Below are 23,691 nucleotides of genomic sequence, written 5' to 3'. Positions count from 1 at the left end.
AAATTTAAAGAATAATTAATGCCTTTTAAACAATTCATGTTGTCAATTTCAGATCCGGCCCCATATTGCCACTCTCCGTAAATACACATATGGAAAACACATCCTGGCTAAGCTGGAGAAGTACTACATGAAGAGCGGATCAGACCTAGGCCCCATTGGGGGCCCCACCAATGGCCTAATGTAGGGGCCTGACACCCAACCCTCGCCCCTTTCCCTCAAAACCACATTTGTTATGGGCATCTCCTCCACCGTGGAGTTCTCTGTCATAGCCTTTAGGGATTTTACCAAAAAATGAAAGGAAAAGAACGCTGAGACATCTGACCAGTCCCTGATGCAGTCTCCGTTGTTACCCCCCACCCAAAACCCACCAGAGAGTTGCATGGTCTGTAAGCTGTTTCCTGGGTAAAGCACAACACCCTCGTTTATGATGTAATTTATGTAACTGACTGTTTCTTTTTGTTTTCTAGTAAATATCTTGTAAATTTTTTTTTTTTTTTACCTTGTACATTCTCTGTAGAAAAAGAAAAGTTTGCTGAAAATTTACAGTTCTTACAATTTACACCAGCAAGTGACTTTATAAGGCCAAACTGAGTGATCCTTTTTTAATGATTTTCCTATTCTATTTTTGTTTTTATATCCAGACCTCTTAATGGCACATTTAAGAAGTGTGGTACATTTAAGCCCTGTTTTAGCACTATGGTACACAAGCCAAAGCTGCTGATGAAAAATAATGAACCAGTCAGCTTGATCTTCACGTAATTTGCTTGTAGACGTCAAGTCTGCCGTGCCATTGAGTTAGTTGGGTTAAGAAATCCACAACCAATCATAGAGCCTTGCTGCCTACAGTTTGCTGCCTTTAAATGGGAGTGGTATCATCCGGACGTGCTTTGACGTGGCTGCACATGTGCCGTTTCTTTTCTTTCCCTCCCTCATTTTACTAACTGCTCCATCTTTGGTGTGAGTGTTTCTTTTCTTTTTTTTAAAGGGCATGCGTGTGGCTGCAAAATACATCCCACTGACCAAGTCTGTTCCGCACATAGCTATTTTCTCGGTTTTTGTGTTTCGGACACCAGAGCTCCTGCCATTTTATACTGCTATTAGACCGATACCATGGTAGACAGATGAAACCTGAAATAATTTTTCTTTTTTGGGGTGCATGGGAGATATTGTGAGACATGAAGGGGTGGAGAGATTTGGCATGCTGTGTCTGGATAAAAAATTTTAACGGAATGATTTTTCTTTGTCATGTTTGTTGAACATTGTCGATCGAGTAGTTTTTTTGAACACTGCCCTAGAAACAGTATGGTTGTGTACTGATTATCATCTCTTTACATTGTAATAGCTTAGGCAAAATGTATAGCTTCTTTATGTACAAGTAAATATGAAATTGTTGCTGTTTTTCGGGTGTGGGGGGAGACGGCGCTTAAGTTTTTAGATGAGCAAAGTCTAGAGGTAGGTGGGCGACGTCCCTGTCCTTGGTGTCATCCCAGGATGTTTGGCTTCAGAACTGATTTCATGAACATGAGATGATGTGGGGTCGGGTCAAATGTGTGGCGTTCAACTGTGTAAATTGAGAATGTGCAGGTGAATACTTTTTTCAGAGAATGGACATGGGGGCTGCCGTCTTCTGCACAATTTTTCTGTATGGCTAATATATTAATGGCTTTCGTTCTTTTGCTTCATATGAATAAATGTAGAATACATGTAGTATGTGGAGTTAAGTGTAAGTTTATTAGTTGAATAGAAGAAAAAAAAGAATCTAGTTGTAATGTTGGACAGGCTAAATTGCATAGTGATTTGCTTTTATTTTGTCTGTACAGTTGTACATTTGTAAACGTTAATGCTGTAAATGGAATGTCTTTTACACTTTTTGGGGAAGAAAAAAATAGCAAAATGTGCATTTTGATGTGTGGATATTCATCACTCCTTTCCCTTTGAATATAATGTATACAGTTTTCTTTGAACAAGCATTATTTTAAAAAAAAAAAATCTTTTTATGCATCACAATCTCAAGAGGGTTTTGTTTTTAATCAGTTTTTGGAAAAGGTCAGCCTCTTTATGTACCTGGAGCAGTAACACCTTCTGTTGACATTGTCATTTTGACTTGTGGCAGTTGAATAAAATAATTAAAAATTAATGAATAAAAAAAACAAAACATGGGGCTGTCTTTGGTCCTACCTGCTACCATGGAAATTTCTCACGACAAGAATTATTTTTGTATAAAGGAGTGCTGTATTTTGGAGCAGCCACTAACTTGTAAGCAAAATAATTGTAAGATATTGTCAATTATATAAATATGAACATATGAGTTTTGTCACACTGTCAAAGTCATGTACATTTTCAGGTGGCCTTATGTACATTTCCAGATGTTAGATGAGGAAAACAGATTTTCTTTCTTTTTTTCGAAGCAGAATTGTGACTATGTATGATTAAACTGTTCTTCTAACATTTCATTTTGTTGTCTGAAGCTTTTATTGTTCACTCTGATTACACTATATTCACTGCACACTCATTGACCGCTGAAAGGAATTAAATAAATATTCATTATTTAAATGTTTTGATTATCACACAAAGTATGTTAATGTTTGAATTCAGATTTCTAAATGTTTGCAACCCCTTTAGCCTCAAGTACCTTATTGCTTTTATAAACTGTTACCACTGTTAAAAAAAAAAGTTTAAAGTTGCTGCTTTAAACATTCAAGTTGATTGTATTTAAAGTCATTTCAACTTAAATTACATTAAACTGACTTTAAAGGGATAGTTCACTTTGAAATTAAATTTTGGTATGTTTTAGCTTACCTCAAGGGCATCCAAGATGTAGGTGTCTTTTTTTCCGCAGTAGTTTCAATTTTGATATTTTTAGGTCAAACCGTTCTTGTCTGTCAGTCATATAATGCAGGTCTGTGGTCACTGTCTCAAAGAGCATGCACAGAGTCCAAATTAAAACAATTCCCCATCGTAAGTACACATTGATGGCCTAAGACACCAAACGAGCGGTTTGTGTGAGAAAACGAACAGTATTTATATCGTTTTTACCTCTTGAACACAGCCACGTCCAAGTGATCTGAGGGCGCGCTGTGTGACGTGTGCGCAGACTGGTGCATACACGGGTTTCTTGTATACAAACAATACCGGATGCGCGCGCATCCAGGAGGCAAAAAAACGCTATCCGTTATGCCGAGTTCTGTAATAAAAGAATAAAAGAACATTGTAATTAACGTAGATTTCGCATTGTTTGTAATTTTTTGTTGACTCAATAATAAACTGCAATTTCAGAGTTGGATCTGTTTGTTTGTGTTTCATATTAATATAACATTATGTAAAAAGTCCAACTGTTTACGAATCAAAATCCGGACATACTGTGATGCATGTATGAATTATCATGTTAGACTAAGTTAGTAATGTAATAGTCAATGTTAGCAGTGCAGCATCTAGAGCCCGAATTTGCTTTTATATAAGTTAACCTTGTTTACGTTACTTTACGACCTGCAACATTTCATGACTGCACACATATAACGTTACTTACTGTAAATCAAAGATTTGACGGTGGATTATGTGCTGTCATGAGCACATACTAGAGTTTAACTGCTCAACCACATATGAACAGTGAAAAAAATACATGTTTATTTTTTCAAACAGCTATTTAGATCGCAAATTTGACATTCAAATAAATGCTGTTCTTTTGAATTTTCTATTCATCAAAGAATCCTAAATAAAATGTCACAAAAATAAGAAGCAGCACAACTGTTTTCAACATTGATAATTATCAGAAATGTTTCTTGAGCATCAAATCATCATATTAGAATGATTTGTGAAGGATCATGTGACACTGAAGACTGGAGTAATGATGCTGAAAATTCAGCTTTGATAAATTACACGTTTTCTTTTTGAATGCATTTTAAAATGTATGTTCCAATAATATTTAATAATATTCCTGTTTTACAGAATTTTTTAGCACAAGAGACTGCTTTCAAAAACATAAAAATCTTACCAACCCCAAACTTTTGAACAGTAGTGTATGGATTTCGAATAAGATAATTATATATATCAGGCCATACAATTGCTGGCCACTTGTCATCCACAATCCAAAGATCGTCATGTATTGCGTAGGGATCCGGCAAGATCTCATCATTGCTTAGAGTAAGTTTTTTAATATTATCGCCACGTACATGTGTGAAGTCATGAAATGTTGCAGGTCGTAAAGTAACGTAAACAAGGTTAACTTATATAAAAGCAAATTCGGGCTCTATAGATGCTGCACTGCTAACATTGGCTGTTACATTACTAACTTAGTCTAACATGATAATTAGCATTTTGATTTAGCGACAACACCACCTGCTACTAGCCTACCCTAAACCCTTTAACGTTACTCTGGTACGAAGGCCGCGGGTCTTTTCTGCCTCCTGGTTGCGTGCGCATGCAGTGATGACGTCGCCGAGAAATCCATGTATAGATATATACGATAGATGTCGCCTTGGCTATGGTTTCTTTCCAATGAACTGCAGTAGCCAAGGCGACATCTAGTGTATATATATCTATTAGAGATGCGTGGATGGGCTATTATTTCATCCGCAACCGCATCACAAAACTCATCCGTCCGCCATCCATCCGCACCAACGTTTTTGACCAATTTTCAAAACCGCACCCGCCCGCCATCCGCTGATTGGTGTATACATATATTTTTCATTGGATTGGTTCAACCGCCCGCCACCCACCGAATTTAATTAAAATATTATTTTTCGTCACGTCATCCGCCCGATCCGCGGTTTATCCGCGGAGTCCGCGGCTGTAACCGCAAACCGCGCATCTCTAATATCTATGCACCAGTTTGCGCACATGTCACACAGCGCCCCTCAGATCACTTGGACGTGGCTGTGTTCAAGAGGTAAAAACGATATAAATACTGTTTGTTTTCTCACACAAACCGCTCGTTTCGTGTCTTAGGCCATCAATGTCTACTTACGATGGGGAATTGTTTTAATTTGGACTCTGTGCATGCTCTTTGAAATAGTGACCATAGACCTGCATTATATGACTGACAGACAAGAACGGTTTGACCTAAAAATATCAAAATTGAAACTACTGCGGAAAAAAAGACACCTACATCTTGGATGCCCTTGAGGTAAGCTAAAACATACCAACATTTAATTTCAAAGTGAACTATCCCTTTAAATACATTGTCTTGTATAACTTGTAAAAAAAGTAGAAAATTGCTTAACTTATTTTGATTAGTTAAATCAATGTTAAAACATGTCATAACCTACTGATCATATATTTTTACATTGTATACAAGACAAAAATACATGTGTTTATGTTGCATTTGAAGTGAAATCATTAAACGTCATGTTTCTAACATGCCACATCTGACTCATACCATGGAGTTTGAATGAAGACTAACCTTTTGCGCCCCCTTTTGCTTTTATTTGATACTGCAATTGGGAAACTTTCTTTGCCCCTGCATGGAGTTTTAAATCTTAAAACTATTTGTTCTTTCCTTCAAAAAGATGCTGTCACCATTTCAAACTGTACTGTTTGTTGGAATAGACTGGTGGAAGGTTTATTGTAAATAAAGTTAAGGAAATAACTTTCAAAATTGTACACAGATAAATCATTTTCTTGTTAAAAAAAAAAATATATATATATTGTTTTGAACTGTTCTTTTTGTAATATGTTGGCTGAACTTTAGTTTATTTTGGCTATGTGCTCATGTAAGGAAATTTCGGAAAGATTTGACTAGATTTATAATTGATAACATCTGACCCCACTTTTTCTTTGTATTTAGAAAACGTTATATTTGGTTTTACTAATATTCCCTCAAATAAAAGGAAATAATACTAGCCTATATTATACATTTTATTTTATTTTATTTTTGCTAAATTTTATATACATAGGCTAAATCTAAGTACAGTAAAACCCAACCTGTTTTTTGTTGTTGAAAAAGAAATTCAAAAATATATCAAGACTATTTTTCATTCAGAAAGCAATTAAAACTTTCTATATGTGAGTCCTTTAATATAATTACATAATGCTTAGCTTACCCCCTGGCTGTATGTTCTTCTATGGAATTACTTTTATGTCGTTTTTATTCAATTTAAACATAGGCCTGTGTTTGAGTGCAAAAATTATTATATTGTAATTAAAAAATGAAAGATTGCAAATAAAATGTCTTCTTAAAGCTGTTTTAATTACAAAAATAAAGTAATTGATAAAACTTTGCAGTGCGAGTATGTTTTTTTATGTTGTTGTTTTTTTGTACAGTTTTCGTTACACACTGCAGGCACCAATTTAGTCATCCAGCGAGGAGGAGCGAATGTAATTTGGGCCTGATGGGTGGAGCTAGAATGTCCAACCACACCCACAACTCGCTCTCTCCCTCCACCCCATGAGACGTCCAGAGAGGAGGAGCTGGACACCATTTGACTCTGAGTCATGAGTACCACTTGGTGGAGGGTCGCATCTGTCACTTTTTTCACCCCTGATGAAAATTTGCTTCCCTCCAAACAAGCTAGTTATTGGCCTTTTGGCTTCATCTTCTATTAATGCAGTCAAAGCATGTTATTTCTTGCAGCGTGTAGTCAAACATGATATCAGAAACAATTGGATGTGTGAGTAAATTAGCTCATCCAGATATAATTAGTGTGTGTGTGTGTGTGTGTGTGTGTGTGTGTGTGTGTGTGTGTGTGTGTGTGTGTGTGTGTGTGTGTGTGTGTGTGTGTGTGTGTGTGTGTGTGTGTGTGTGTGTGTGTGTGTGTGTGTGTGTGTGTGTGTGTGTTTATTTGTTCTCCATTTTGGATGGAGGTTTTGTTTGTCTGTTTGTTTTTTGGACAAAGTAGGCCTATGTAAGGCCTATAAGACATAGACACACAGAGAATAGGTGAGACCACACAAGTTGCTCTGTGTGTGTGTGGCCTTGGGGGAGTTCAAAAAAATCAAAATGGTAAAAAATTTAATAAAATAAAAAATGGAATAGATGGAAATTAAATGTAGGACAATGAGCTTTTTTTTTTCTTTTTTTTTATCCCAGAATGAGTAGCCTATCAATATTTTTTACTGTAGTGTTTATCCCACAGTGCTTTGTGTTTGGGTTACTCTAATGAAATAGTTAAAAAACTGTCCCGACAACACTTGACTCATGCGACTCATGTGGAAAGAGAGTGAAGTCAGAGGCATTCCCTCACACTGATTGGACTGCTATATTAGGAACTCACAGAGTGCTTATAAAGTCTGGCACATCAGGTTTAATGTTCAGGAACACTGCCGCCTACACAGTTTTACTAGTTATTCCGCTACTTTAAGTTCGTGTAACTCTTTATGGCGAACATTCGTAAAAAGCTGGTGGTGGTTGGGGACGGGGCATGTGGAAAGACTTGTCTTTTAATCGTTTTCAGCAAAGATGAATTTCCAGAGGTTTACGTGCCCACCGTTTTTGAAAACTACGTCGCGGACATTGAAGTGGACAATAAACGAGTCCAGCTGGCTTTATGGGACACGGCGGGACAGGAGGACTACGACCGCCTCAGACCACTGTCCTATCCGGACACTGATGTCATTCTCATGTGCTTCTCAGTGGACAGCCCGGACTCTCTGGAAAACATCCCAGAAAAGTGGGTGCCAGAGGTGAAACATTTCTGTCCTAATGTGCCCATCATTTTGGTGGCTAATAAGAAAGACTTGCGAAGCGATCACAGTGTAAGGAGTGAGCTGTCGAGAATGAAACAGGAGCCCGTGAGAACAGAGGACGGGCACACAATGGCTGCTCGCATCGGGGCCTGTGACTACATGGAGTGCTCTGCCAAAACCAAGGAGGGGGTTCGGGAGGTGTTTGAGACCGCTACTCGAGCTTCCTTACAGAGGAGAACAAGACCACCCACTGGCTGTTTGAACTGTTGCAGACTGATGTGAAAGCGTGTTCTGTGACTTAACGGATATAAAGTCTATGTATTGTGTCTAATTTTTCAAAGCAAGTAAAGTAGCCTACAGTATGATCCACTGAAAATAAGAGATCAAGAGGCTACTGACCGTCTTTGAAATGTTGCTGATTGATGGAATGAGAAGTTTGAACCCACCGTTAAGTTTGTAGACTTTGCACAGGTTTGTTTTTGTAAGCATGCTCACTAAATAAATGGATTTTCTTTCAGAATATGCCCCACAAACCCGTGTTAATTATTGTTTTCTATACCCTGTCAAAGCTAAAGGATTTATATCCTAGATTTCTATCATAATTTGGAACATCTCTTAAAAGATGTTGCCTTGGCTTTTGGCTTGCTTAGTTGGGGACATTTAATATTTAACAATAGTATTGATGCCTTACGTGGACGATGACACAATTTTCTTCTAGAAACAAACTTTGTTGTATTATTTTCCTGTTATCACTGTGAAGCTGCTTTGATATAATCTGCATTGTAAAAAGCGCTATATAAATAAAGGTGACTTGACTTAAAAAGATCATATAATAATTTTCTATAAAAAAAGAAAAGAAAAAAAAACATCATAGGAAATCCCTGTTAATAGGCCTACCTGTTTTTTTGTGTGTTTTTTTACCTTTGCCATTCTTCACTGTATCAGTGTCTGATTTCAGTGTATGGTTTTATTTGAGTAGAGTGTCTGATTTCAGTGTATGGTTTTATTTGAGTAGATTCTAAGAATCTACTCAAATAAAACCATACACTGAAATCAGACACTGATACAGTGAAGAACAGCAAAGGTCAGAAAAAAAAAGAAAGAAAAAAAAAAAACACAGGCTTTTACACAGCCTCTTAAACCATGGACCACATCATACTGGATGACATGAAAAAAAGATAATTCAGTGTTGGCTGTGATTAAGGCCTACACAGGCCCCTAGGCTCAGGGATTTCTTGAGGCCCCTAGGCCTCCCCAAGACAACACACACGCACACACAATACAAACACAAAAAGTATGATTCAAATGTTGCATCACAAATTATCATCATAAATATTAGTGATAAAATAAATATCACTAATAATGGCTATTTGAGTGAGGTGATTCAATCTCTGCTGGATTTTTTAAATGGGGTGGGACAGAGAGAACCAAGAACTAGTCAGGGGGACCAGGGAAAACAGAAATAAATACTGGCTCCATAAGAGGATTTTATGGTATTTAATATTTAGCAGTAAATTATGCAATTTATCATCTGTATTACTATTGTGTAACCACTATGGCTGTATAGCCCCATAAATATATATAAATATAGCTGTGTATTCCCTTGCTGGGAACATTGGATTCAGACATAGTGCATTTGGTTTTGTTTTGCATTTGTATATGTATATTTAGACATTATTAAGGACTTCTTGTTTTATCAAAGTTGAGATTGTTTTGTTGTTGTTGTCTTCAAGTTAGTTTGAAGTGTCAGTTTTTTAATTATTGTTACAGTCAAATCTGGACACAGAGAAATCATTCTGTTACACATACAGTAGATTATTAACTACATATAATAACTTCATCAGAATATGCGCGTAAGTGAGCAAGTGTATAAAGTCATGTATAATATATTTGATAATTCCATTGCGCTGAACCTTACGTTTTTTTTCCATTCCACTGCACAACTTTTCTATAGTTTTTTCTCTTGAGGAACGTGTTTGGCTGTTGAGCTCTGCTGTGTTTTTGTTCATGCTCATAAAGCTGCTTCACCTCTTGCAGTGTTGCCATGTCCATTTATTAGGTATCTTTGGGATTGTTATTTTTCCATATTAAGAGGGGAAGTGACAACTATCAGTTCAGCTGGAGTGTGTACATGGCTATGGCTTTTGTGCCAGTGTCATAGTTCTTTGAACGGAGAAAAGTCATCTGTTAATGTGGTCAAAATGCTGGCTCAACAGGGCTGGGCACTGGTCACACGTAGCTACGTCCCTGATTTTTTGCTTTTATTCCTGTGAATTTGTTGCTTTCATGTATTTTTGGGAAATTAGAATGTAAAGCAATGTGAATACATGGTTTTGCTAGTAAATGACACATAAATACAGATTTATTTTAAAATAATGAGAGTGCCTGATAGAGACTTTTCCTATATGGTTCTTAGTTGTTCTTGCTTCAGTGTGACCCAAGTGGTGACCCAATTTAACATTTTAGTTCCTTTTCCTTTTACATAATCAAAAGATGTTGAAAGCATTTTCACTTCCCTTTAAAACTGATACACCTACTTTACTATCCTAACTGTAGTGTCTTAATGTTACACACACACACAAAAAGTGAGGTGACCATTTATTTCAAATGCATTTTTATATTGATCTAATCAATACATCCTGTTTTGTTCCATTTGAACAAAATTAAAAAGAAACATATTTATTTGTATAACAAAAAAAAGACATCTTAATTAACATCAGGGTCTTTCGAAGATATTCCTGTTCTCTCTTTTATAGAAAACATTGTCAAAATGTTTATTTTGTGTCATGTCATAAACAAAATGTTAAAAAAAAATTAACTACACAACAAAATTGCTTTGTATGGGACCTTTGAATGTTGAAATCATGTATTTTTTTTTTTTTTTTCAACAAGAAGAGAAAAGCGTAGTGTATGCAGTTCCGAATTAAGCAATGTCTTTGCTACTTTCCTTAAGGAGCAGACTTAGCATTTAGCGTGCTAATAAGTGCTGTTCATTAGCTATTATTCAGTGATGTGACAAATGACAAAATATATATATACAAATACCATATAAAATCACTTTGTTTTTGAGTGACCAAATTAAGTAGTCTTAGTCTATTCAATGATAATAAAGTTACATGAACAGATTACATTTGTGTGTTTGTGTTACTTCATTAATTGTGGACTCGATGTACTGTACATGATTTAATCATGTAAATCCAGTTTATGGTCTTAATAATAAATAATCTTGAATGTATTTTTTTATCTTTGGGAACTTTTCTTATTAATATTAAATCAAAATGTAAGGTTTGAATCAAAACATAAATATAATTAGAGAAAAAAATGGCTGTATTTTTTTTATTTAGTAACACTTTCTAAGAAGACCATGCTTATAATGAATTATAGTTAGCTCCATTTATACTTATTCATAAGTAAGTATTACTATTTTATAAATACAGTACAGGCCAAAAGTTTGGACACATTACTATTTTTAATGTTTTTGAAAGAAGTTTCTTCTGCTCATCAAGCCTGCATTTATTTGATCAAAAATACAGATTTTTTTGTAATATTGTGATATATTATTACAATTTAAAATAATTGTTTTTCAATTTATTATACTTTAAATTGTCATTTATTTCTGTGATGCAAAGCTGAATTTTCAGGATCAGTACTCCAGTCTATCACATGATCCTTTAGAAATCATTCTAATATGATGATTCATTATCAAAGTTGGAAACAGTTCTGCTGCTTAATATTTTTTTCATAACCTGTGATACTTTTTTTAGGATACTTTGATGAATAAAACAAAAGTAAAAAAAAAAAAAAAAAAAATTTAAAAAGAAGCAAATTCTTTCTTTTTTTGAAATAAATCTGTACTTTTATTCAGCAAGGATGTGTTAAATTGATAAAAAGTGATAGTAAAGAAGATTTATATTATTAGAAAATATTTTTTTATTTTGAATAAATGCAGTTCTTTTTAACCTTTTATTCATCAAATATGTTAGGCAGCAGAACTGTTTCCAACACTCATAATAAATCAGAATATTAGAATGATTTCTAAAGGATCATGTGATAGACTGGATGTCACATGTGACACTGAAGACTGGAGTAATGATCCATGAAAATTCAGCCTTGCATCACAGAAATAAATGATAATTTAAAGTATAAACCAATTATTTTAAATTGTATTATAGTCACACTTATATTATTTTTATAATTATAAGTTATGCATTTGCTTTTTCAATGTGCATGCTCATAATCATTATACACTGATTTATAAGTATTAATTAGTCAGTCGTATGGTTCCATGAATGTATTTATGAAGATGCAACCTGCATTGCTATGATGTTATTATATTACAGTTGCAATGACTTTTTAGTAACTCAGATTTATTTCCTTCAAATAAGTGAATATATTGTGATTAATAGCCATGTTGTGTTCTTATAAATACTTGAATGCAGTTTTCCTAAAGCAAAGAAAACATGAAGATGTGCTCATTATACATTTTAAGTTATTTGTAAATGTAACTAATGAACAATAATTCCTGTATAAAAATAAATAAATAAATAAACAGAAATCAATAATACAAACAGTTGAATTTTTTTATGTTACATACTAGCAAAACACTGCAACAATATTTTTGAAAGTATAATTCCAAACTGCTATAAGCAATACTATGCATATGGCTGTGGAGATATAGATTTTAACAAATCGAAATTAGCATTCATCACCTCTAATGCAAACATTAGCCAATCATAATATATCATAATGATCATAATAATAATTATCATTATTATATATCATATCATAATCGATAACTAATTGGTAATTGTCTCTGGAACTATTTTATATTTGATCATTTATAAATCAGTGCATAATGGATTATGAGCATGTGCATTGAAAAAGCAAATGCATGACCTATAAGTAATTATAAAAATAATATAAATGTAACTATAATTATTCTTATGATGCAGTATAGGTCTTAATCAGTCTTATAAATATATTTATAGACAAGTAATACTTATAAGTATAAATGGGGCTATAATTCATTATAAGCATGGTCTTCACAGAAACTGTTACCTTTTATTCTTCTAATATATATATTTTTTCAGTTCATTTTTGGGTCAGAATCATGTTTAGAACCACTGACTGTCTTCAACTACACGTCAGAGACATTTGTGGATTTGGAACGCTTAATTGGGACACCAATACACCACCCCCAGCAAATTACAAACTCATTTGTAGTGCTATTTTTAATGGGAAAGTGTGTCATTTGAATTAAACAAGTTGTGTCGCTTCCTCATTCGGTATACTTACAATGTTGTTAAATGTTTCACACAAGTTACTAAATTAGTTTGGATGGATTTTCAGTCTTTTATCAAACTTTCATATTGGGGTTTATAATTTTGCTCTCAGCTGAGCAAACATTTAAACATTGTCTTAAACATCCCAAACATACCAAACTGAGTCTGTCTAAACATTATGGTCCACTATTAAAATCATAGTTTCGACACTGTAAAATCACTTTGAATGTATTGTCACAGCAAATTCCAAATGAAAAGTTTTCTGAATTACTAAAACACTAAATCCAACTCTCTGAACCAAATTCTCAATAGCCTAAACCAATTTTTAGGTTTTCACAAAATTTCTGTAAAACATTAAACAGGTTCAGATAGTTATTTAGTGATTTAGTGAAAAATGTTTAGACTTCAGTTGTCTCGCCAAGTCAGAAAACGAAATGAATCCAGCCCTTTGGGAGATTCAGCTCGAAGGCCGGTTAGCGCCCTCTGGAGGAAGACACCATATAGCATCTTTGCAGATAATGGGGACAGATAGGCTTGTGTGCATTTGTGAATCAGGGCCGCGGAACGACAGTCTCAAAAGATTCCACAGATACAAAAGCGCATATTCAGGGGCATTCTTAAGGCAGAACACCAATGCAAAAGACTCTGAAATTACAGGTACAGATAAAGCAAAGTTGTGGATTGTGTTGTGGCAGTGGCGGTTCTAGGGGGGGGGGGCCCGGGGGGGCCAGTGCCCCCGTGTCACCAAGCTTGGCCCCCCCTCTGGCCCCCCTAAATTTGGAATCGTAAAATCGTCTCCGGTTACTTTCGTAACCTCGGTTCCCTGAAAGGCAAGGAACGAGACATTACGGATGTCGTATATGGGAACTCCTCTCATCCTTCACTTCCGCTGAAATCTTATAGGCTAACGCCAGCAGAGCTGGCCAATTGACGCAAATATGCAAATACTGAAACACCGTTGCAGTTATAATGCAAGTGCAGCGTCAATTCCTCTTCAGAATCGAACAACGCTAAATAAATAGCGAACACGGCGGCGAGCGTAATGTCTCGTTCCTTGCCTTTCAGGGAACCGAGGTTACGAAAGTAACCGGAGACGTTCCCTATCAAGGCTACGGAACTCGACATTACGGATGTCGTATATGGGAACTGTATAGAATCCCGCCGTGGCAGCAACTATTGAACAGACCCAATACAAACCTCGCCCCCAGAGTGCAAGTGCCTGATAGGCCGAGATTGATCAAATAGCGAACCTCTAACCTCTGATAGGTCCAAAGGGACCAATCACAAGCTTACCAACACTATCTGGAATTTGCATATCCCGAGCAGTATAACTGGGGGAAGGTTGCACTGTAGACCAACAGGGCAACAACAACAGAGAAAGCCAACGCATAGCGGTGACAATAGTACAACACACAAATAGCACACAGAACAACTCATGAGCAAAGCGCAGAGCAGCTCTCTTAATGCTGTGTAAGCGATCAACTCACCGAAAGCACTCGAGACGCTACAGAGGGTAAATCCAACTTGTAAAATCTGGCGAACGTGTTCTGAGAAGACCAGCCAGCCGCAAGACATAAATCCTGAATAGACATACCCTTAGTCCAAGCCCACGAGGAGGCAATCGCCCTAGTCGAATGGGCCTTGATGTTCAGGGGACATTCCTGTCCCAGGCAATCATAAGCCAAAACAATAGCGTCCACGATCCAGTGAGCAAGCCTCTGTTTTGAGACCCCCCGTCCCTTGTTGCATCCACCAAAGCACACAAACAGCTGGTCCGATTGTCGAAATGCTGCCGAGCGAGAAATGTATTCTCGGAGCGCTCTGACTGGGCAAATAGCACTCTGAGCATCCGAACCCTGAGAGGTTGATGGCTCAGCGGACAGGGCAGGCAGAGAAACAATCTGCGCTCTGAACGGGGTATTGAGCGACTTAGGAACGTAACCCGGCCTCGGTCTGAGAGTAACATTACAGTTTCCCGGTCCAAAGCGAATACAATCTTCACCTACAGAGAAAGCCTGTAAATCCCCAACCCGCTTCGCCGAGGCGAGAGCGAGAAGCAGAGCCGTTTTAATCGATAGTTCCTTAATGGCAATCGAGGCTAGGGGCTCGAAAGGCGGTCGTGACAAAGCCTCCAAGACCAAAGCTAAATCCCACGGCGGCACAGAAGGCGGCCGTGCAGGGCACAATCTCCTAGCTCCCTTGAGGAACCGTGTCACCGACGCATGTCTACCGATAGACTGTCCGTCAACAGGGGGGTGAAACGCGGCAATAGCGGCCACATAAACCTTCAGAGTGGATGGCAGGCTCCCTTCATCCATCCTATACTGAAGGAAGCGTAGAATATCCGACACAGAACAGTCCGCTGGGTCTATGCCGACATCCTGACACCATTTAGAGAAAACACCCCACTTCAGAGCATACAGGCGCCTGGTGGACGGAGCTCGCGCCTCCGCGATGGTATTCAAAACCCGCGAGTGCAGCGCGTCCCGCCCGCTCAGCGACCCTGTAGCGGCCACACATGGAGGCTCCACAGCGCGGGGCTGGGATGCCAGATCGTTCCGCTCGCCTGAGACAGAAGGTCCTTCCTGAGCGGAATCTCCCATGGCTGCCCTGCTAGTAACTCTACCAGATCCGCGAACCAGGGCTGATTCGGCCAGTTCGGGGCTACCAGAGTCACCGTCGCCTTCTCCTCCCTGATTTTGCACAACACCATGGGCAAAATTTTCACCGGAGGAAAGGCATAGAGACAGACTCTCGGCCATCGCGCAGTCAGCGCGTCCACCTCCCGGGGGGAACGGGACAGCGAGAAGAACGTCTGACAGTGCGCGTTCTCGCTCGTTGCAAAGAGGTCGACCTCCGCCCTGCCGAAACGATTCCATATCAGCTGAACCGTCCCGGGGTGAAGCCTCCACTCCCCCTGGGGAATCCCGCTTCTCGAGAGCATATCCGCCCCGCGATTTAGAACACCGGGGATGTGCGCCGCTCTCACCGAGAGGAAAAACCGGTCCGCCCATAGCAGAAGGGATTCCGCCTGCCTGAATAGGGCTTTGGAATGTACACCGCCTTGGCGATTTATGTACGAGACCACGGAAGTGTTGTCTGTCCGAATCAACACATGCCGCTGCTCCAGCTGAGACCGGAAGGTTTTTAGAGCTAGAGAGACCGCTTCTAGTTCCAAGCGATTTATGTGCCACTCCATCTGCTTCTCTGACCACCGACCCGAGGCGGGCTTGCCCAAGCAGACCGCTCCCCATCCGGTGGATGAAGCGTCCGTCAGGACCTCCACTCGCCGCGTCACTAAGCCCATAGGGACACCGGAGCTGAAGAGATCTGGGTTCCTCCACGGGGCCAGGGCGCGGGCGCATCCGCTGGTGACCATAACGCGCCTGTGGCCAGAATACCACGCACTCGGGGGAACGCGCGCTTTCAGCCAGAGTTGAAGCGGTCTCATATGCAGCAGCCCCAGATGACACACCGAAGAAGCCGCTGCCATCCGTCCCAGTAGCCTCTGAAACTCTTTTAGTGGGACGAGCCTGCCAGGTCTGAAGAGACCGAGAGAAGAACTCAGAGCCTCCGCTCGCTCGGGGGAGAGGCGCGCTCTCATTCTCACCGAATCCATGCACACTCCCAGGAATGTTATCGTCCGGCTCGGTGTGAGCACACTTTTCTGGACGTTCACCCTCAACCCGAGCATCTCCAAGTGTCGAAGGAGGGTATTCACGTGGCTGACCAGCGTTTCTCTCGACTGAGCGAGAACTAGCCAGTCGTCCAGATAGTTCAAGACGCGCATTCCGCTCGATCTGAGGGGTGAGAGTGCCGCGTCTACACATTTTGAAAACGTTCGGGGGGCTAGGGCCAGTCCAAACGGAAGCACCGTATATTGGTACGCCGAATCCTCGAACGCAAACCTCAGGAATCGTCTGTGACGCTTCACTATCTGAATGTGAAAGTAAGCGTCCTTTAAATCCACTGAAGCGAACCAGTCCCCGGGGCGAATTTGCGCCAGGATTTGCTTCAGTGTTGTCATCCTGAAGGCGCGCTTGTGAAGCGCTCTGTTGACAGGTCTCAGATCCAGAATGGGGCGGAGACCCCCTCCCTTCTTCGGCACAACGAAGTAGCGGCTGTAGAACCCGCTGTCCCGCTCGCTCGGGGGAACTGGTTCTATAGCCTTCTTCTCGAGCAAGCTGCACACTTCCTGCCTCAGCACATGAGAGTTTTGGGGCAAAGTTAATGACTGAATTACGCCGCGAAAGCGGGGTGGTCTGCGTTTGAACTGAAGTGTGTACCCGCGCCGAATTATATTCAACACCCACGGCGAAATGCCCGGAATAGCTTCCCACGCTGCCTGGAAACGACTGAGCGTGGGCTGATCTAAACCTGCGGTCATCGCCGCTGCGGTCATGGCCGCTATGTGAGTGCTGGGGGTAGTTATTGACCGTGACTCTGCGCTGCTCGAGGGCAGGGCGGGTAACACAGTGTGTGGTGCAAGAGGAGAAAAAAGCTCTGTTTGTGAAGTAGTGATTTGCTTTATTTGAACAACATTCACAACATTTACATACACAGAACAACTGCACGCGTCGCTCGCAGAACTCTGAGGGACGAAGTGCACTAGAGCGCGCCGCTTGAACGCGGGGCCGGCCTGACGCTCTTTCCTCCTCTTGCCCGAGCGGTCAGGACGACTGCTTGGGCCTGGCAGGGGACGCGGTGGGCTTTCTGCGCGGGCTCCTCTGCGTCCTCCTGTTACCTGCCCCTTGCCACTGACCGCTGCGGCCCTTACGGGCATCCTGTCCCGGGCGGGGTGCTGCCTGTCTTCTGGCCGCAGCCTGGGGTTGGCGGCCTGAGGCTGAGGACGAACGAGAGCGCGGCTGCGGCGGCGGCGGCGGCGCCCTTCGCGGAATGACGTGGCTCATAGCCTTGGCCTTTTTCTGCGTCTCGGAGTAACGCTCGGTTACTTTCTCCATGGCGTCTCCGAACAGGCCTGCAGGGGAAATGGGCGCATTCAGGAGCGTCTTCCTGTCGGCTTCCTGCACGTCCGACAGGGTGAGCCACAGATGCCTGTGGAGGACCACGAGGAAGCCCATAGAACGGCCGATCGCCTGGGCCGAGCGCTTCGTGGCCAGGAGCGCGAGGTCCGTGGCCGAACGGAGATCTCGGATGGCGTCAGCGTCAAGAGAGGCGGCGCCATCCAGAGACTTCAGCTGCTTTGCCTGGAGCACTTGGAGAAGGGCCATAGCATGCAGCGCGGATACCGCCTCCCCCGCGGCACCGAAGGCTTTGTTGGCCTGGTGGGCCGTAAATCTGCAGGCTCGGGACGGCAGGCTGCGGTCCGAGCCCAGGGCGGGAGCCGACGGGCAGAGATGAGCGGCGACGGTCTCCTCGACGGGGGGGATGGTGAGGTAGCCGTGGTCCCCCGCCTCGTCCACGGGGGCAAACATAGCCTGGGTGGAAGTGAGGGTGCGCGCCGATTGCGGGGCCGCCCACGACTTCACCACGTGCTCATGCACGTCGGGAAAAAACGGTGTTCCCCTTTTCGAAGCGGCCTGACGGCGGCTCGATTGTAGGAACCACGTATCCAATTTGCTCTTTGATGGTTCATCAGGAGCTTTCCAGTCGAGGTCCAGCTCCTCGACGGCCTTAGAGAGGACGCGGAAGAGCTCGTCCTGCAGGTCCGCAGGGGTGTCCTGCTCCGCGGCCGCCAGAGGTGCGGCCTGCTCTGCACCCCAGTCGTTCTCGGAAGCCGACAGCGACATGGAGTCGTCCCCCTCACTCACCCCGAAGGAAACGAAGTCAGCGACGTCGCGAGGGGGATGAAAGGTGGGGTCGGGGAAGCTCACCGGGGAGCGAACCTCGACTCTGCGGTTGGGGGGGGCTACCAGCGGCTCAGAAGCGGCGGTAGGCCCAATCCCCGCTGCTGCGCGAGCTTCCTCCCTCCTGGCTCTGAGGGCTCGAAGGGATAAATCCGCGCAGTGGTCGCAGGACCCTCCGTCCCCGAGGGCTGACTCAGCATGGGCCAGCCCCAAGCACGCGATGCAGAACAGGTGCGTGTCGGTGGGGGCGATGGGGCCCGAGCATAAGTTGCAAGTAGTTGCCATCGGATGCAGGAGACAGTGCGAGTATCTCCGACGCAACTTCAACGACGGCGAAAAATCCAATTTTGTAGTATCAGCTTTCTAGCACACGATTTAAGCGTGAAGAGAGAGATTCTGAAGAGGAATTGACGCTGCACTTGCATTATAACTGCAACGGTGTTTCAGTATTTGCATATTTGCGTCAATTGGCCAGCTCTGCTGGCGTTAGCCTATAAGATTTCAGCGGAAGTGAAGGATGAGAGGAGTTCCCATATACGACATCCGTAATGTCGAGTTCCGTAGCCTTGATAGGGAACACACCAAACAACTGCGCATTTTATCAGTTGCGGCGCCTTCATCTATAGGCTACACTGCAGCACGACGTATATTCACATCAAATGTTAACGCAGAGGAACGGGACACTGCAGTTCACAAAAGTTCATTATTTGCATGTGCTTTAAAGCCTTGCCGGTTAAAACCATTTGTTGGTTACATCAACTGTTTGGTTACTCACATTCTTTCAAATAAAGTTTATTTTCAACAGAAGAAAGAAACTTATTCAGGTTTAAAACAACTTAAGAGAGTAAATTATGACTTTTTGGGGGGAGAACTATCCCAAGCAATGCGAGTAAGGACAATAATGCATGATTGCCGTGTGTGTGGATCGCTGTGTGTGTGTGTGGATCTCTCGCGTGCATTCGTGGATCGCTGTGTGTGTGTGTAAGAGAATATCTCGCGTGCATTTGTGGATTGATTTGTGTGGATCTCTCGCTGCATTCGTGGATCGCTGTGTGTGTGTGTGTGTGTGTGTGTGTGTGTGTGTGTGTGTGTGTGTGTGTGTGTGTGTGTGAGTGTGTGTGTGGATCTGTCCTGTGCATTTGTGGATCTCTCACGTGCATTTGTGGATTGCTTTGCGTGTGTGGATCTCTCCTGCATTTGTGGATTGATTTGCGTGTGTGGATCTCTCGCGCATTTGTGAATTGATTTGCATGTGTGGATCTCTCGCGCATTTGTGGATTGATTTGCATGTGTGGATCTCTCGCATGCATTTGTGGATTGCTGCGCGCACATGTGGATCTCTCACGTGCATATGTGGATCTCTCACGTGCATTTGTGGAAGGTTTTGAGACTGTTTTCACTCCATATCTCTTGCGTTCCCTTTTTCTGCCTCTTCCTGATGGAGTCGTGTAGTTTGGGTCGCTTATTTGTCCAATCTCAGTCGCTACAGTGCAGTGAGGGCATGTTGCAGCATGCAGTCATTTTATTCATGTTGTCCTCCTGACGCAGTTCGGGGGGTGTGCCTCTGGGTACACACCAAAAGATAATCGGGCTGATTTTGGGCCGATTTCTCCCCTTCCGACAATCCTAGCTATGTCCCGATTATCTTGATGGTTTAACAGATTATTTTATCAGATTTTCCCTTGGTGTGAGGTGTGTTAAGAGTGTCCGAACCTGCTCGGAAGAACGTCGGAGCCGCTCCGATCGCGAATCGTAAATATTAAACATGTTTAATATTTACGATCAGAAATCCTGATGTGTGGGGGGAACTCCGAGGACAAACACGCGCACGCTCTGGAGATTATCACGTGGAACGAAACAATATCCAATCAGAAAGCGAGATGATGGAAGACACGGTCATTCTCACACACACACACACACACACACACACACACTCACACACACACACACACACACACACACACACACTTGCAGGAAGCTTAATGTTAAGATTTAGTATTCATAAGTGTAAATTTCGAGGAAACAAGCCTTTGTTTTTCATTTTAAGAGCAGAAATTTTACAATTTTACAATAAACAAATACAATGTTTACAATCTGTAAACATTTTCAAATTTTTGTTTAACTTTTAAGTTTGTCACTGTTTATGTATATGTATTTTTATGTTTGTTTATCGGCTTTACTCTTTGTACCCCCCTGACTGTAATTGTATAATTCTTAAAATAAAAAATAAAAAAATAAAATAAATAAAAAAGAAGCTGAGTGTTAAGGGTTCAGTGAGGTTCTATAGACTAGAGGGATTAAATAACTTTTTCTAAAGAGACAATAAATCCAATAAAGAATAAATAAAGACAATAAAGAATGAATATATTTCCGTATAAAAGGTTATATATAATGGTAGGTACAATGGTTTTTTCACGTGAATTTTCTGTAAAAATCATTCCAAACACTATCGCAATTTCTTCCTGCATATCGTCCGTCATGCTTATTCTGAAGTCTCACGATATTTTGCGAGATTTCCTGTGTTCATAGTCGAGACTCTGGTTGAAAATCTGTTTGTGTGTGGTGTGCTGTCTTTGTCACATCATGGCACACCACACACTATAGGAGCAAAACGCTTAAATCTAGGATTTTTTGTCCTCATGTTTGTGGTCTGTCACATTTTGAAAATCTTATAAGATGTAAAAAATCTTTTGGTGTGTACCCAGCATAACGGCGTGCTTCCAACTCGGAGCCGTGTAAGCGCATCTGTAATCGGCAGGATACACGGACCCAAACTACGCTGCTGTTTTTGTCTCCCTTATAAATTTGCTTTGTTTTGTCTATTTATTTTTATGGAATCTGTCATTTACGTGGGTTCTCCCTGGGACATCTGAAGGGGGGTATTTGGCCCACCTCCGTTTGGGGTGAAGTGTTAAACACTTGAGTGTGGATTTGTTTCATTGCCTTTGTAGTGTGGGACACTAGCGTGTGGGTGTATAGTGAGTGAGTGATTACTTACAAGGTGGGTCAGAGATTCTTTCTCCTGTTAGTGTCTTTGATTAACCCCCAGTCTTTATTTATTTTCTTTCTTTCTTTTACTTTTTTTTATTTTAAATACCTTCTTTTTTGTATAAACATGTAATTAAGAGGTAAAAGAAGATTTTATGTAATAAATGGTTGTTGTTTTTTTGTTTTAGTTTTTTGGGGGGGGAACTACAAGCAACATAACTTGGAAATGTTGTTTTGAATTTATTGCAGCAGTGTGTAAGATTATGTTGTAGTGTGTGTGTGTGTGTGTGTGTGTGTGTGTGTGTGTGTGTGTGTGTGTGTGTGTGTGTGTGTGTGTGTGTGTGTGTGTGTGTGTGTGTGTGTGTGTGTGTGTGTGTGTGTGTGTGTGTGTGTGTGTGTGTGTTTGTGAGGGCTTGTGTGTGATGTCTGAGGGCAAAGTTTGTTTTTTCAGCAAGAGTGAATAGTTTTGATTGTAGAGCTTCATTTTGACCTGTAAATAGGATGTTTGGGGAATTGGGTGAGACGTTATGGATTTGTGTTTACTGTTTACTGTTTTCTCTGCATGGCGGTGGAAAGTCTATGACCTAAACCGATATGCAAGTGAGAATCTCTTACAGGCAATGGAACTGGCCAGAGCCATAGAGAGAGAGAGTTGCGACACTCCCATAGACCTCCGTTGTAAATAATGGCGGCGCTTTTAACCGCCTACTTCCGGGATATGAAGATCGGAATAGTTCCAAACACTGTCATGTGGGCGTTGGACACCATTCACTTACATTGCTGCGCGTCGAGTTGTTCCAGAGTTAAGTTGCCGAAATATCGACCTCTTTTGAATTGTCAACTGTCTATATTGTATCAGAGGCCCTTTGCGATGCTTATACTGGTCTTCATTTATGCACAGCGTAATTATTTATATTTTATGTTGGTTGTTTCAACCAATTTTCAAGCACTGCCTGCTAGCTAACGTTAGTTAGCTAGCGCGACTTCGTCAGCTAAGAGTTCGGTAATGAATCGCTACCACCTTTATAGCAACTTTTATTTAATTACATTTTTTGGGATATACTAACTTTTCATTATGTTATTATTGTCTTGAGTGAAGCGGCTTGTGAGAACAATGCTGGACCTTTAGGATTGTTATGGCCATCACCAGTCCTGTGACTCCTGTCTGTTTCATGGATCACCTGCCCCTGGTTTTTGTTTTTCTCGTTCACACACACAAGCACACATTTTTGTTGTCTGTCATTGTTTAATAAAAAATATTTTATTTGAAAACCTTCATTTGTATCAGCCATGCTTAAATTCGTTTTTAATCTGTTATAGTTTTGATAATGTGTATGGCCTTAATCTTAAAATAATATTCTTAGTCTTAACATGATCATGTTTCACGTTGTGGTCCTGGGGGTGGCCACTTTCATCAGAAGAAGTGAGCTAGCTTCTAAGCGAATTCTGAACGGACCGCCACGGCAGACCTCTTGCGTGATCATGAAGGTAGGCTAATGGCTGAATCAAAATTTATAAGCAAAATCACGGGAATCAATAGCCTAATACAGCCCAGTTGTGCTAAAATAAATATCATGAGACGTCCATCATCAGATGAATGATATGGAAAAGTTAAGTTAGAGCCGCTAAAGCCAGTGCTACTACCCATGCGAACATGAACACTAAGCTTTTCCCTCCAAAAATATAGCCTAAAACTTATCTCCAAATGCAAAACTGACATTATCAAAATGCAATAATGCAATAACAGCTGAAAAAGTACTTGGGTGTGTGTTTTATTTTATATTTACCGTTCAATAATGCAATCGCTGCTGTCTGTCATAGAAGAACATGACAGCCAGCGTACGTTTTGGAACTATTGGGGCTTACATTAACCACGTGACAGCCATAGCGGCGACATCAAAGAGTGTCGCAACTCTCTCTCTCTATGGCTCTGGAACTGGCCTGTGGTGACATAGATGAGCAGTCTTGTCAAGGCTGGATCCACCACACCAGAG

General features: G+C 41.2%; 2 protein-coding genes across 9 annotated transcripts in view; both read left to right on the top strand.

Annotated features, from left to right (window-relative positions):
* Window positions 1–2,453, top strand: part of pum2 (pumilio RNA-binding family member 2) — a 110,770-nt gene extending 108,317 nt beyond the window's left edge. For all 8 annotated transcript variants that reach the window (XM_082148454.1, XM_082148451.1, XM_082148456.1 and 5 more), the window contains one exon: window positions 53–2,453. In XM_082148454.1, the coding sequence (XP_082004580.1) occupies window positions 53–184 (132 nt within the window). In that variant the 3' untranslated portion in view covers window positions 185–2,453. The remainder of the gene's footprint in view (window positions 1–52) is intronic.
* Window positions 2,454–7,213: 4,760 nt separating this feature from the next.
* On the top strand, window positions 7,214–8,443 carry LOC309482814 (rho-related GTP-binding protein RhoB). The gene has a single exon (XM_082148359.1). It carries the CDS (start codon window positions 7,312–7,314, stop codon window positions 7,900–7,902), a length of 591 nt encoding a protein of 196 aa, XP_082004485.1. The 5' UTR covers window positions 7,214–7,311; the 3' UTR covers window positions 7,903–8,443.
* Window positions 8,444–23,691: the final 15,248 nt, after the last annotated feature.

This window comes from Leuciscus leuciscus (assembly GCF_965113295.1).
Source record: "Leuciscus leuciscus genome assembly, chromosome: 19".
Lineage (NCBI taxonomy): Eukaryota > Metazoa > Chordata > Actinopteri > Cypriniformes > Leuciscidae > Leuciscus > Leuciscus leuciscus.
This window is presented reverse-complemented; position numbering and strand designations above follow the sequence as displayed.

Bases quoted from the DNA above. Each gene is read 5' to 3' on its own strand.
- LOC309482814 (XM_082148359.1), top strand. From the start codon at position 7,312: ATGGCGAACATTCGTAAAAAGCTGGTGGTGGTTGGGGACGGGGCATGT.